Here is a 14557-nt window from a genome sequence, read left to right as displayed (position 1 = left end):
CACTATTATTACTGTTCTCTCACAATAATTAACTAATTTTTAAGTGATTGACACCGCGAATATAATTTAATTTTAACTATATAATGCTGATATTTCTTTAAAATAACTCAAACACTAAAATACATCCAGTAATATGATTAGGGAAAAAATATTTGTATTTTAAGCAGTTAAAGTAATGCTGTTGATGACAGTAGGAGTGAACCCTGCTTTCAGCATTTAATAACAAAAGAGCTCGAGCACTGTTACAATATTCCATCCCAAAAAAACAAAACATGATTATAATGAAGATTTATTGTTATTATGAGGTTGATAAAGGTGAGGATATCCAGAAAAAAACAGCCTCTTTATTTTTTCAACCAAATGTGCCGAAAACCGTTAATGAGCTGTAATGAGCAGGTTCGGCCGGTGGGGGGCGGGAGCGGGTCACTGACTCAGACTGCAGCTGATCTGAGAGCAGAAGGAGAGACAGGAGAGCAGATCAGCGCGGCTGAAGGTAAACTGAGTCAGAAATTCGGTTATTTTATAATATTTATACTGTTTATAGCGGTTTAAATCTGTTTATAACTGTTTAAATCGGTGTATAATTGTTAATAGCTGTTTATAGGTGTTCTGGTGCCGGTATTAGTGTGTTTTACAGCGCGTTTAAACAGAGAGAGGGTGTAGGAGAGCTCGGGTTACTGTGGGGATTAAAGCGATCCTGTAGATCAGCTGTTTTTAAATCTCTATTTTATTAATGAAATCCGCTGTGATACGATTTATTAATAAAGCTCGTACTAATATACCATATTTATCATATAATAAAGCATCCAAACAGGCATGGGTTATTATACTTTTTAATTGATTATAATTTGTTCCAGGATTTATTGCGTCGAACGAGTTTATTGTAATGTTAATATAAATATAATGATAATGTGTAAGTGTATATATACGTATGTGTGTATATGTGCAATATTTTTATATACCACTCCGTAAAAAAATGAGACCACTTATATATGATCAGTTTCTCTGATTGTACTGTTTATGGGTTCATGTTTGAGTAAAATCAACATAATTGTTTTTATTCGATAAACTACAGACAACATTTCTCCCAAAGTCCAAATAAAAATTTTGTCATTTTGAGCATTTATTTGCAGAAAAGGAGAAATGGCTGAAATAACGAGAGAAAAAAACAGTAACGTTACTGCTGTTAGACTTCAAATAATAAAGAATAATCTTGGCATCATGCTCTCCTCCACCAGTCTTACACACTGCTTTTGAGTAATTTTATGCTTATTAAACTACTGGCAAATATTCAAGCAGTTCAGCTTTGATTGATGTTTTGTGATCATCCATCTTTCCATATTCCAGATGTTTCTGAGTTAAAATATTAGAATTGTATTGCAATTGTATTGTAAATGCTGTTACTATTTTAATTTTTTAATTTGGGAGAAATGTTGTCAGTAGTTTTAAAATAAACAGAACAGTTCTACAGGTAATGCCTGTTAACAGCACATTGTACATTATTTGCACATCCAAACAACATATAAACATGTCTACAAATAAAAGTTGGACAGTAATGTGTGCACAACTGATTTAATGGTGAGACTTTCCCCACATTCTGAGATGGAAATCTGAATTTTAAGGCGTTTCAGTTCAGATTTCCTATTTTGAACATAGCATTTTCATTGGATAGAGTTTCCGTCTTTTCAGCATCCAGTCAGCATGATGTGTGCTGTTCACTAGCTGAAGAGATTATATACAGGTCGGGTAGGGTTGGCTCTTAAAAGGCTTTAACTAGTGGGGAAAATAAACGTTTCCACTCAGACTGCTTGTGACTAACTTTTATTTTGTTGTTTTGTACACGAGGTGCGATGCCTGAGGTCAAGTCAATGTTCAGGGAGGTTCTGCCCAAACAAGGTGAGATGGAGCGCCCATACCTGATTTACTGAGAGAATACAGGTCTAAATAAATAGCCTGTAATCAAACACCTCTGTTTATCTAAACATAATCAAATATACAGTTATTTTGAGACACTGAAGCAAAAAAACTGTCCCATACATTATCGTACGCAATAACATTGCCAACATTTTTGAATATGGTGAACGATATCATACCCTGAAATATCGTTTCATATCACCCGCCTAGTGCTGAGCGATTTTTTTTTTATATCACGATAACGATTTATATAATGATGTACCACATTTTAGTATGTTTTCAGTTATTCTTTGAAAAATGTGACAAAACAATATCATTGCTTACTTTTTTCTAATTTTATTTCAAAGTTACATTAAACCAAACTTTCACAAATGAGAATTACTACCTTTTAGTGCAAACAGATGAAGTAGATGCAGTAGCCAATTTTTTTTTAAAAGAACAATGCATCTCCATTGTTCAGCTCTCATGAGTTTAATAACATAAAGCACGTCGTAAACCGGCATGTCCGTGCATGACCCTTAAATAACGTAAAGCAGCGTCATGTCGCAAAACCACATTATGAAGCTTTTTTTTTTTTGCAAAGATTACTTTATTATCACTTATAAAAACCGAGTTTATGCAAAGTGACCACGCCAATACATTTCAACATAGCCTACTTTATATATTTGCATGAGTAATTGATGAAATTACTGTAGAAATGATAGAGATGATAGAAGATAAGTAGCACGATAAACACTTTTCTATCCTCCCCACAATATTTATCATCATATCGCACAGCACTAATTATCACATCAGTGTTGTACTTTTTTTATTTTTTTTTTTTAACTTTTTATCAAAAGAAAAATTCACACTGTTTTCATTTCCCACTATATATCTACTAGAGACAGATTATATCTGTCCAGTATTATTTATTTTACTTTAATCCTAGATATATGGAGATATTTGGAGTGCTTTATTATTATTATTATTATTATTATTATTATTATTATTATTATTATTATTATTATTATTATCATGACTAATAATTCTGGATCATTGACTTCTGTTACAGATCTGATAAAATTCTTGTTTTGTTTATATCTCTGTTAGGGGTGTGACATATCATATATATATGCAATAGTAAAATGTCATTTTCATTTTGTTGCAGTAGTGTATTCTTAAAATATATTTAAGCATTAGTCTTGTAGTTATTCCTGAACATTAAACCAGGCCTGACTGATTAAATTATATTTGTGTTATTTTGAGTTGATTAAATCATATATTCTGGGTATATTGGTTTTCTGTTTTTTTATCGTCTGTTCAGGCCAGTTGTCCATGGAGGATGTTCCCACCATGGTCCTGTGCAAACCCAAGCTCCTGCCCCTGAAGTCGGTGACTCTGGAGAAGCTGGAGAAGATGCAGCAGGAGGCGCAGGAGGTGATAAAGCAGCAGGAGGTGGCGCTCAGGGAGCAGCGGCAGCAGAACCAGCCCGAGCCGGAGCAGTAGCACCATGAGGAGGTGCAGCACAGGAGTGTGAGGAGCACACCTTCATCACAACCTCGTATCACAACCTGCTTAGCTTACACCAATTTAGCCCCGCCCACTCGCTAAAGGTGTGTTTGACTGGACTTTGTTTTTTTATGTGAAAAACAACCACATAAACACACAGAATGTTGAACCACCCTGGCAGTGGCAGGTTTCTTCAGTCAAAGAAACAACATTTTGATCTACTGGTTGAGAACCCTAGACAGAAAACACAGTAGGATTAGCCAGTAGACTTCGTCTGAGGGAGGGATCTGTATCTTGGTGAGTCAGGAGAGGAGGGAGATGAGTCCCAACCTCGTATCACAGCATATCGCTGGGGTTTGAGCTCGTATGAAAGGGTCAATTAGGCCGAGTTCACTATATTCTTGTAGTTTCTGAGGTATTTTTCTTGTGTTTGGGGAATATAAGCTTTCTCAGGTAGTCAGATTAACCCCAAGATAATAGAAGGGCTTAAGTTATCTCAGATGTATATGTATCATTTCTTTTTAAATGTTCACTGTCTTTATAATTAAAAGTTTCAAATACATTCAAAAACATCTTGCTTTAAATTCATTATTTATTTAGCCCCGCCCAGTCGCTGAAGCAGTTTTTATGTCTGGACTTTGTTTTTTGATGTGAGCAAACAACCACATAAACACACAAAATATAGAACCACCCTGACACCGCCACTCACCTATCAATCCCCACCAGAGCCCCGCCCACTAGACCAGTTAAAGAAACACCATTTCAGTCATTTGGGTCTGCTGGTTGAGAACCTCAGACAGAACACAGCAGGATTAGCCAGCAGACTTTGTCTGAGGGAAGGATCTGTACCTACTGTCCATGGTGAGTCGGGGGAGGAGGTACCTCGTATCTCAACCTCGTATTACAGCATATCGCTGGGTTTGAGCTCGTATGTAAGGGTCCATTAGGCAGAGTTAACTTGATTACTGAGGCCGTTTGCGTTCCTGTAATTTCTGATGTAGTTTTATTGTGTTTGGGGGAAATACGATTTCTCAGGTAGTCGGATTAACTCCAAGCTAATGTTTGTCAGATAGCTCATATCAGGGCTTAAGTTATTTTAAGTTATCTCAGATGTATATATAAAAAATATCTTTCTAAATTTTACCTTTCTTTGTAATCAAAAGTCTCAAATACATTCAAAAACCTCTTGCTTTGAATTCATTCTTTTTGTAATATCAGTAAATCCCACTCGTTCAAATGAATCCACCTGCTTAGCTTACATCAATGTAGCCCCGCCCACTCGCTGAAGGAGTGTTTATGCCAGGACTTTATAGAATAGATCTGGTGATCTTTCTTTATGTGAAAGTGATTTTGTGTAAAATAACCCACAGACCTACTTACTCTTACTTATGTAAAAAAAAAACAAAAAAAAACCTTATTTCCCATTTTCAAATATCTGAAAACTGAATCATCTGATGATCATGGTGGATTTATAAACCTGTCCACAGATACACAATTGCACTCTTCTCTCCTCCACTTCTAAATAAAAGGATATTTAAGGTTTTGGTTTGCTGTAAGCAGCATTAACACAAGAAACAGTATATTCCCAAACCTTTAATCCCATTTAGAATGACATACCTTACGAAAAGAGAGGCAAAATAAATAAATAAATATATATATAAATGAACTACAGATACTCCCTGCCCCATGCTTTCCAGATTGGCCACTTTGTGCTAACCTGGATTTCTGTATAAGGTTTGAACTTGTGATTGAACTTATTAATAATGATTATTAATAAGAAATAACTCCAATTTCGAATAAAGTGTATGTAAGGGGTTTTGTTTTGCTATAAGCAGCATAAATAAGTAAACGTAAACACAGAAAGCATCTTATTTATTCTTTATTTCTTCACCATTTCACCATTTCACATAAAGAGTGAGAACATTTGGTAAAAGTTCACCCACACCAAAAGTTCCAAAATACAAAAATATGTTCTTGACAACAAGTTTTGCGAAATGATCCCAACCGGTTCACATTTCTCTGTATTGCCTTTTTCTTGTCTTGGTCAGTTGCAGGACATCTTTGTTAGACTAAGGCGAGACGAGGCGGGAAAAACCATAGACAAACAAACGAATGAACATCAGCACAGGAGAGAAAGTTCATGCCAATGAGAAAGAGAAGAGAAAAAAAAAAAAAGCGCTTTTGTCCACCATGCCTCCCTTTATAAAGCTCTTAAAACAAACAGACCCCGACTCTACAGATACTGCTGACCACAGAACTGAGAGGAGATTCTCCTTCACTGGATAAAATTAAACCAGGAGTCGAACCTCCGGCTCAGTTTATCCAGCAGCTCCTCTTCAGGATGTTGAAGCTCTGGAGCGGCAGTGAAACCAATCAATACAAAACATGGAATGACTCAGTCATTTCAAAATGTGGCACTTTCTGGGTTAGCTTATCAGGTCACCTCGGAGCCATGTGTGTGTGTGTGCGAGTGCTTGTGATGCTCCGTGAACGAGCTCTACATTCGTAACGGACAGAAGGAAACTCTATCTAAACCCGTGATACAGAAACGTGGAGTTTAACAGTAGCGCTGGTTTTCCTGAAAGCGATGGAGACGAGACGAGACTCAGAGCAGCAGGAGCTTCAGTAGCTCTCCAGTTTCACACGTCCCCCGTCCCCCTCACTCACAAACCTCTTCCTCCCTCTGCAGAGAAATAAAAAAAACTGCATTAATGTGTTTTTATTTGTAGATCATGTGCAATATTCACTCTCTTCTCTCCTCTGCAACGTCCACACGACATGAAGACGCTCAGTTTGTATTTAAAGTGACCAAAAAGTAAACAAAAGCAGCCAGACTTTTCTTGATCATTTCTGTGTATTGATACAAAAAAAAAAAAAAAAAAAAACGCAGCTTTTTTTGGGGGTGTTTATTATTGCTTCCATATGACTAAATATTTTGTTTTATAAAAATTGTTATATGCATCAGGATTTTTTGAATATTAGAACTAGGTCTATGGAACGTAAAACATTTAATTTAAGTGTTTAAATGATAAGTGTTTGGAACAGAGCTTTAGAAGCAAATAATATAAACATACACATTTACATTGAGCTAGTTTAGTTTTATCTCCAGAACTAACCCTGAATCGCTCCTACAGTCTGTAAATAAAGTGAGATCAATGAACACACACTCCTGTAGTGATGCTCTCAGGATGATCAGTCAGTGTCTCTGAATATCTTCATTAAAGTGTTAAAGTGAAGGACAGTTTTTCACCAGTCGTACGGGTCCAACAGCTAAACTTCTAATATTTAATAATAATAATAATAATAATAATAATAAGTACATTTCAGTAACAAAGTAAATGTCAATTTTTCTCTTAAAACTCTGGAACCCAGTGATTTCAAAATCAACAGTGTTTTACAACATACTGTTGAGCTGTTTAGTACTTCATATATTAAAATCAGCAGTTCTTTATCCGAATAATAATAATTTTGCTTAAATGTCCTGAAAATCAACAATATATTTATGGAGTATGTTTGGTCTGGCCTTCTAGAAAACAAAAACAGCATAGAAGCAAACCTAAACCTTTTAGCCTATTTAGAATGACAACAGATGCAAATATATAAATAAACTACAGATGCTCCCTGCCCCATGCTTTCCAGATTGGCCACTTTCTGTGCTAACCTGCTTTAGGGTTTTGTAAACTTCTGTACAAGGTTTGAAACTGAACTAAAAAATAATCTCCTAGTGTAGATCTATTTACAAGTAACTAACTAGAACTAAAAAAATGATTACATCAGGAATAAAACCATTAAACCAATACAACTACAACTAAAGTAACTGAAACTACAGGAGAGTGTGGAGAGTGCTTCACTCACCGACAGGGACACAGGTCTCTGAGTTTGGTGTCGATGACTCCGGTGGTAAAGCTCTTCTCCACAAAGTGCTCCAGTATAGAGTACGCACACGGCACATCAATATTAATCTCAGCAATATCCATATACACCCGCTCATAACCCTGCAGGAGAGATCAATCAGCATTCAGTAAACAGAACTACAGATTAATGAGACATTTATTGAGTACAAATCTAAACCTAAAATCACATCCTGAATTAAAGACTTTTACACAACATGTGTTACAAAACTGGAAAATTCTTCCAAAATTACTGAGAAAAATAATAAATATAATTCTATACTGCTGCTGCCGTGTCCCATCATTTTAATAATTGAACTCTGCAGTTTGTGTATCAGTGTTTCAGTAAAGCAGAGACGTGATCAGACCAGCAGGTGGTGCCGTACCCGTCTCATCTGGTCCACAGTGATTACCGACGAGTCAAAGAGAGATTTCAGCAGCTTCAGGATCATCTGCAGCGTCCGCTCTCCTTTAGACTCCAGAACCATCACTATCGCCTATAAATACAATGAATAAAATAAAACAACAAGTGAGAGGAGGACATTAACCAATAACAGCTCTAGACACCAGTAAACTGGAGACGATATTACCAAATATTTAGTTAGTGCCGGGTATCATTATATTATTAGAACATTTTAGATAACCATACAACACTATACACAAACTATACTTTTTTATTGAAGTCCATCAAAGAGAAACAGATAATACAAAAACTTTCATTATTTTGTTATGCTCACTATGTCCATACATCTGAATCAGTTCTCAATAATGGTGTACAAAATAAAACAATTGTAATACAATTTAACAGTCTAAATGTATGACTTCCCCAGGATGTAGATCACCATTTGATTATTATCTATTTAATTATTATTTTTTTAAGGCAAATAACTATTTTCAATAAAAGCTGGGATTTTTTTTTAATTTTTTTTTTACAAAGAGCAGAAAATGGAACAATCCAAGGGTCTTATATAAGCTAGCCATTTAAACCAGACAATACCTTGTTTGATATCTTTTGCAAAAAATAATTTAAAAAATATTATTAATAATACCAATACTAATAATAATAAATAAATTACAAAAAAAGTTGTGGATTATTATTATTATTAACAGCTGACGTGAGTAATCTAATTCTCTGTCACCATGCAAAACTCCATATTTCTGGATCTTGTTGGAACAAAAACAGTGAGCATTCTTCTTAAGAAATGTTAGCACTGTGTCGACAGTTTGGAGGAAAATGAAGCGTGAATATAAGCAGCGCATGGTTCTATAGGTAGATAGCTGTATCTTTAGTTTGGTCTACATCCAACAACTTCAGCCTCTACTAACTGAAGCACAACATTATATAAAACCTCACGTCTGACTGATTTTATCTGGAGTCAGAGATTAATAATCTATTGGGCCATATCCTATTAAGCACACAGAACAGAACAGGTCAGGTCTTTACCTCGTAAACAAACTCGTGGTGAAAGTGAGGAACCTCCAGCTCCCGCAGACATCGCTCCGCCTCCACTGTGTCTCCAGAGAGAACGTACTCCTGCAGCAACAGATTCACCTGCCAGAGAGACCAACACGACCGTGATTAACCAGAACCAGACCTGCAGGAGAGTACTGAAGAGATCCAGATAAGAGTAACAGTAATATAAGAGCTCTATCCAAAAAAAAAAAAAAAAAAAAAAAAAAAAAGTGTTGAGTAGAAGTTGAAGTTTCTTTAAGCTCCACACTTAAGTAGAAGTACTAGAGTATTTAACACATCCTGTACTTAATTACTGCAGTAATTGTAAGGTGTAGTAGAGAAGTACTGAGAGTAAAGTACAGTACTGTGTTAGTGTATTTATTACAGAAAGCAGCGGAAAATTAGCAGAGCTAAAAGCAGAACGGGAGCAGAGAGATCTTCTTGAAGATCAGCTTGATCCTATAAGACAAGTATTTTTGTACTTAAGTACAGTAATGTAGTAAAAAAAACTCCAGTAGTTAGAAATATAGTATTTTAGTACTCAAGTCCAGTAGTGTAGTAAAAATAATATTAAAATACCGTATCTGTATCTACTGGAGTATCATTTTATTTACTACTCTACTGTACTTAAATACTAAAATGGTGTATCAGTATCTACTAGAGTGTTTAATTACAGTAGTAAAAATAATACACCAGTAGAATACAGATACAGTATTTATTATTTAAGTACAGTAGTGTAATATGTATACTTCCTTTTTATAAGTCTCTAATTAGAAGAGCTGGATAAATTATCCTGAGGTCTGAATTCTGTACTTGTCCGTGTTTATAAAGATCAGTGAGTAATATGGTGTCAGAGAGCCGGGTGTGTTGGGTTCAAACCTCTTTGATGAGTTGATTGACAGGTCTCTGTCCGCCCCCTGATCCCCACAGGTTATCAATCCTCAGCCCCGCCTCCCTGCTCATCTTCAGTAGTACAACAGCACGGTCCAGAGCGGCCCTGTCTCACAGCAAACACAGCTCCAGTCAGATACAGAGAAAAATCACACCACACACACATCATCACTTTCGGCCAGACACATCTTACCTCGTATGCTCACAGTCCACCCGGCCCTTATACCCGTCAATATAGTTTCTGGAGAGGATCTGATCAGCTACCGCTCTGGCGATGAACTGACCCACCAGCTACAACACAAACAGAATAAATTACTATTAAAAACTCAAATAAATAAATAAATAAATAAATAAATAAATAGTAACAAGAGAGAGATAGAGAGAGAGAGAGAGAGAGAGAAACAGGCTGCAAATTATGGTAACTGCACTATGAGCAAAAGAAAAATGTAGAACTAGATTGTGTAAATAATTTGCAGTATGCACAAATATTCTTTATCAGTAATATTCTTTATTTACTGTAACAGTCCTAGTTATTTATATTTATGTTTTTGATGAAATAAACATGGACTGCACGTGTGTGTGTGTGTGTGGTGAACAGCAGGTAAACAGGGCTGTGAGGGGAATAGTGTGGATGCAGCAGTTTGGTGAGTCTGAAAGCCGTGTTGTTGTGGTTTGCTCGCCCTGTTTATTCAGACACTGAGTGGGCGAGCAGCGGCAGTTTTGGTGGGGCGGGGGGCACAAGTTTGTTTTGGTATATGTGTAGGGAAACATTTCTGTATATCATTCTTTAACATCATATATATCAAAGATTTTTTAAATACTATGTTTCTAAAAAAACGAATAAATTATACTTTTTTTTAAATAAGAGTTAAAAAAAATTGTAACTTAAAAAAAAAAACTTAAAATTAAAATGCTTTTATACTGGTTTCAAAGTATAGTGAGCAGCTTTACTGAACACAGGTAAACATTATCTGACAGAATCCCCCATCTAACATACAGTCCTCCAGCAGTGTCTATACGTAAAAATGTACCAACTCAATAATCCCTTTTAAAAATACATTGATACTTGAAATAACCTCCCAACATAAACTGCTCTTCATTTATTTATCTCAGTAACTGATATGCAAACCAGGCAGCACAAACAGTCACTAACACTGCATAAAAACACGAGTATGTAGTTATACACTGAGACCAGAATCACAGCAGCTTCTGCTGATCCAGCCTGAACTAAACCTACTCAGCACACTGAACTACTGACCAGAGAGAGAGAGAGACAGAGAACGAGGGAGGGAGAGAATATGAAGGCTGAGAGAACAACACGAGTGCAAGTGCGCGAGAGTGCACCCGAGTGTGTGCAGCTCCGGTGCTGAGCTTGCACTCTGCACACACAGGGACAATAGCAGAAGCTCTCATGAAAAGAAAAGGCTGAAAGAGTCTTCTGAACAGAGCAGAGCAGACACACAGACACAGATACACACAGGCACACAAGCTCCAATAATCCCTTTACTCTCAGCTATACTGCGATACTGCGTTACTGCAGGGCACACAGACGGCCACACTTTAAAGTTTAGTGGTGAGAGTTTTCTACAAGGTCCTTTTTTTGCAAAACGTGACAATATATAAAAATATAGTTTAAGGGGTATGAATACTTCTGCAAGCTACTGTAATACTGTATACCCTGCTTGTTATAAAATGTATTGGGAAACACTGCTTCCCCCTGTACCAGACAGAGGTTCAATTCAAGTGGGTAAGCGCCTTCAACCACTGAGGAGACACATTTACTACATTCTCTGAGCTCTGTACCTGCATTAAACTATACTCACACTAATTACCTATAAAACCCTATTAAACTATGCTATGCTATGCTATGCTAAGGCTAATGGCCTTTTATCCTCAAATCAACTTCCCTAACCTTTAGGTAAATACTAAAAATATAAAGTAGGCCTCTAAAAACACACAATCCTCCACAGTCACCAGACCTGAACCCAATCCAGATGGTTTGGAGTGAGCTGGAGCACAGAGTGAAGAAGCCAAAGGAGTAACAAGTGCTGATAAACACCTCTGGGAACTCCTTCCTTCAAGACTGTTGGAAAACTTTTCATTTCTTTAAAAAAAAACAAGAAGTAATCAGAGCAAAGGGGGGCTATTTTGAAGAAACTAAAATATAAAACATGTTTTTTTTTTGTTATTTCAGCTTTTTTTGTTAAGTACATAAAACTCCACATGTTCATTCGTAGTTTTGATGCTTCAGTGAGAATCTACTGTAATGTAAATAGTCATGAAAATAAAGAAAACTCATTGAAAAAGAGAAGGTGTGTCCAAACTTTTGGCCTGTACTGTATAAATCTGAACGGTGTTGGGAGGGTACCTGTGGTGCTGTAGGCGTGTCGAGCACCAGGTCTGGCAGCTCTCGCAGCAGTTTGTGAAAGGCGTTCTCAATATCGGAGCGGGTCAGAACCCTCCCACAGAGGCGGTTCAGCAGGCGAGAGGTCAGCTCACGGTGACTCGCTTTAGACTCTAGAGCCAGAGACACGGCCAGCAGAGGAACATCACTCCGCATCCCGCCCAGATTCAACTCCCCCAACAACTCCTACAGACACAGATATAAAAACATTAATCACTCATCACTCAGATACAGCAGCGTTTATAAATTAAACAGAGTTAATGAGTGTGAATGAAGTTACATTTATATAGCACATTTCTAGAAACACCAATCACGCAAAGCGTACTCTCAACCAGAAACCACCATCCACCGGGAGGACTGCATCAGGTACTGAAGAGCTGCCACTGACATTCAGACTTTCTCCTACACCAAGATAATTAAGCAATAATACTGGCACTGCTGTGCTGCGGTCGTACACGTTATAGCACAAACCTTGAGTGTATTATTGTGATTACACCACAGATCCATTATCTCTGTTTACTAAAATATTTTAAAGAGTTAAAGAGGAGGAGAAAATAGGATCTGTTTATAAAAACTCCATCAGTTAAAATAGTTCCATTGCTGCTCTGTTTGTAGCTGCGTTTGTGCTGTTTGGCTTGTAAGCGCTGCATCGTTGCTAGGTTACCTGTATGTGGAGGAGTAATACATGGAGAGCTTCGGTTACAGTGCATTACCGGCTGGTAACAGTACTCATAGAACGCCTCTCAGCCAATCACATTGCAGGGTCAGAACTAACTGTGGTGTAATTTACCGTCAGAATCTTGAAAAATACTGTATTATACATTTTTGGTCATACCGCCTAGCAATAGGTAAACTAAATGGTTTAATTTGTTGTTTGTTATTGTTGTCCTCTTGGTCGTCATAATCCCTGCAAATTACCGGCTCAATCACGCCACCTCTCTGACAGAGATAACGCTGAGTGTAAACTGGAGGATTTGATTATAAACAGATTAGGGATTAATCAGCAGTAATCCGGTATGAATCATAATCAGTCCTCCTCACCGCCACTTCGTTCGCGTCTCCGTGCTCAAAGTACTCCTGAACGATGGGCGTGACAGTCTTCGTGAACGCTTCTTCATCCAGCGGTAAAACCACCGTCTCGTACACACAGTTCTCCTGTAGGAGGAAACAGGAAGCGGTGATGTGAGGGTGGATCTGTAGCAGGAGGGTAAAATTCACACCTGACTCAAACAAACAGATTCAGTACCTGGTCCTCGTCGTAATTGGGGTCTCGTACGTCCACCTCCTCCTCGGCGTACACCTCTCCAGGTGTTCCCCAAACACCTTTACCCCCGGCTCCGCCTACAGGCAGGAACACACACACGCTGTTATATATACACACCAATTTTGATACCAGAACAAAAACACTTATTTAATAATACAACAGCGATTTCAGTTTGCTACATCCGGTCCTCATCACACATATGGGCTGTGTCTCTTCATACTTCAGTCTGATTGGTTTGTAAATTGTCGTGAACACAGTGATCTGTCGGTCTAGGTGTTTTGCTAAACTTGCTTAACTTTCAATCATACAGTTGTGGTCAAAAGTTTACATACACTTGTAAAAAAACATAATGTTATGGCTGTCTTGAGTTTTCAATAAGTTCTACAACTCTTATTTTTCTGTGATAGAGTGATCGGAACACATACATGTTTGTCACAAAAAACAGTCATAAAATTTGGTTCTTTCATAAATTTATTATGGGTCTGCTGAAAATGTCACCAAATCTGCTGGGTCAAAAATATACATACAGCAACAAAATTTGTCAATTTTGGTGATGTAGCGAGTTGTGTCAATCAAATTAGCTTCATGTCATGGCCTCTTCACTTCTTGTAAGTGATTCTGATTGACTACAGCTGTTGACTTCTCATAAGCCCATTTAAATAGGGCTCATTTGACCCAGTGATTAGACTCAGCTACAAAAGCTACAATGGGAAAGTCAAAGGAACTCAGTGTGGATCTGAAAAAGCGAATTATTGACTTGAACAAGTCAGGAAAGTCACTTGGAGCCATTTCAAAGCAGCTACAGGTCCCAAGAGCAACTGTGCAGACAATTATACGCAAGTATAAAGTGCATGGAACAGTTGTGTCACTGCCACGATCAGGAAGAAAACGCAAGCTATCACATGCTGCCGAGAGGAGATTGGTCAGGATGGTCAAGAGTCAACCAAGAATCACCAAGAAGCAGGTCTGCAAGGATTTGGAAGCTGATGGAACACAGGTGTCAGTCTCCACAGTCAAGCGTGTTTTACATCGCCATGGACTGAGAGGCTGCCGTGCAAGAAAGAAGCCCTTGCTCCAGAAAAGGCACCTTAAAACTCGGCTGAAGTTTGCTGCTGATCACATGGACAAAGATAAAACCTTCTGGAGGAAAGTTCTCTGGTCAGACGAAACAAAAATTGAGCTGTTTGGCCACAACACCCAGCAATATGTTTGGAGGAGAAAAGGTGAGGCCTTTAATCCCAGGAACACCATGC

At 37.6% G+C, this 14557-nt stretch overlaps 2 protein-coding genes across 2 annotated transcripts in view; one reads left to right on the top strand and one right to left on the bottom strand.

Moving 5' to 3' along the window:
• The first annotated feature begins 414 nt into the window (after positions 1-414).
• On the top strand, positions 415-3972 carry bbip1 (BBSome interacting protein 1). The gene is made up of 3 exons (XM_007257607.4): positions 415-493; positions 1846-1896; positions 3218-3972. Exons 2-3 carry the CDS (start codon positions 1851-1853, stop codon positions 3397-3399), a joined length of 228 nt encoding a protein of 75 aa, XP_007257669.1. The 5' UTR covers positions 415-493; positions 1846-1850; the 3' UTR covers positions 3400-3972.
• A 1293-nt stretch (positions 3973-5265) lies between these two features.
• Positions 5266-14557, bottom strand: part of pdcd4b (programmed cell death 4b) — a 16136-nt gene continuing 6844 nt past the window's right edge. Inside the window, exons 4-12 of the mRNA XM_007257606.3 lie at positions 13287-13381; positions 13082-13195; positions 12005-12226; positions 9830-9927; positions 9625-9742; positions 8737-8844; positions 7679-7789; positions 7258-7397; positions 5266-6085 (exon numbers count right to left, since the gene is read on the bottom strand). Coding sequence (XP_007257668.3) covers positions 6025-6085; positions 7258-7397; positions 7679-7789; positions 8737-8844; positions 9625-9742; positions 9830-9927; positions 12005-12226; positions 13082-13195; positions 13287-13381 — 1067 coding nt within the window. The 3' untranslated portion in view covers positions 5266-6024. The remainder of the gene's footprint in view (positions 6086-7257; positions 7398-7678; positions 7790-8736; positions 8845-9624; positions 9743-9829; positions 9928-12004; positions 12227-13081; positions 13196-13286; positions 13382-14557) is intronic.

Source organism: Astyanax mexicanus, chromosome 23 (genome assembly GCF_023375975.1).
Source record: "Astyanax mexicanus isolate ESR-SI-001 chromosome 23, AstMex3_surface, whole genome shotgun sequence".
NCBI classification, from domain to species: Eukaryota; Metazoa; Chordata; class Actinopteri; order Characiformes; family Acestrorhamphidae; genus Astyanax; species Astyanax mexicanus.
This window is presented reverse-complemented; position numbering and strand designations above follow the sequence as displayed.

What these genes read in the sequence shown, in the direction of transcription:
- bbip1 (XM_007257607.4), top strand. Translation starts at nt 1,851, where the DNA reads ATGCCTGAGGTCAAGTCAATGTTCAGGGAGGTTCTGCCCAAACAAG. An exon ending in GGAGGTTCTGCCCAAACAAG is followed by an intron (nt 1,897 to 3,217) that starts GTGAGATGGAGC and finishes TCGTCTGTTCAG; the next exon opens with GCCAGTTGTCCATGGAGGAT.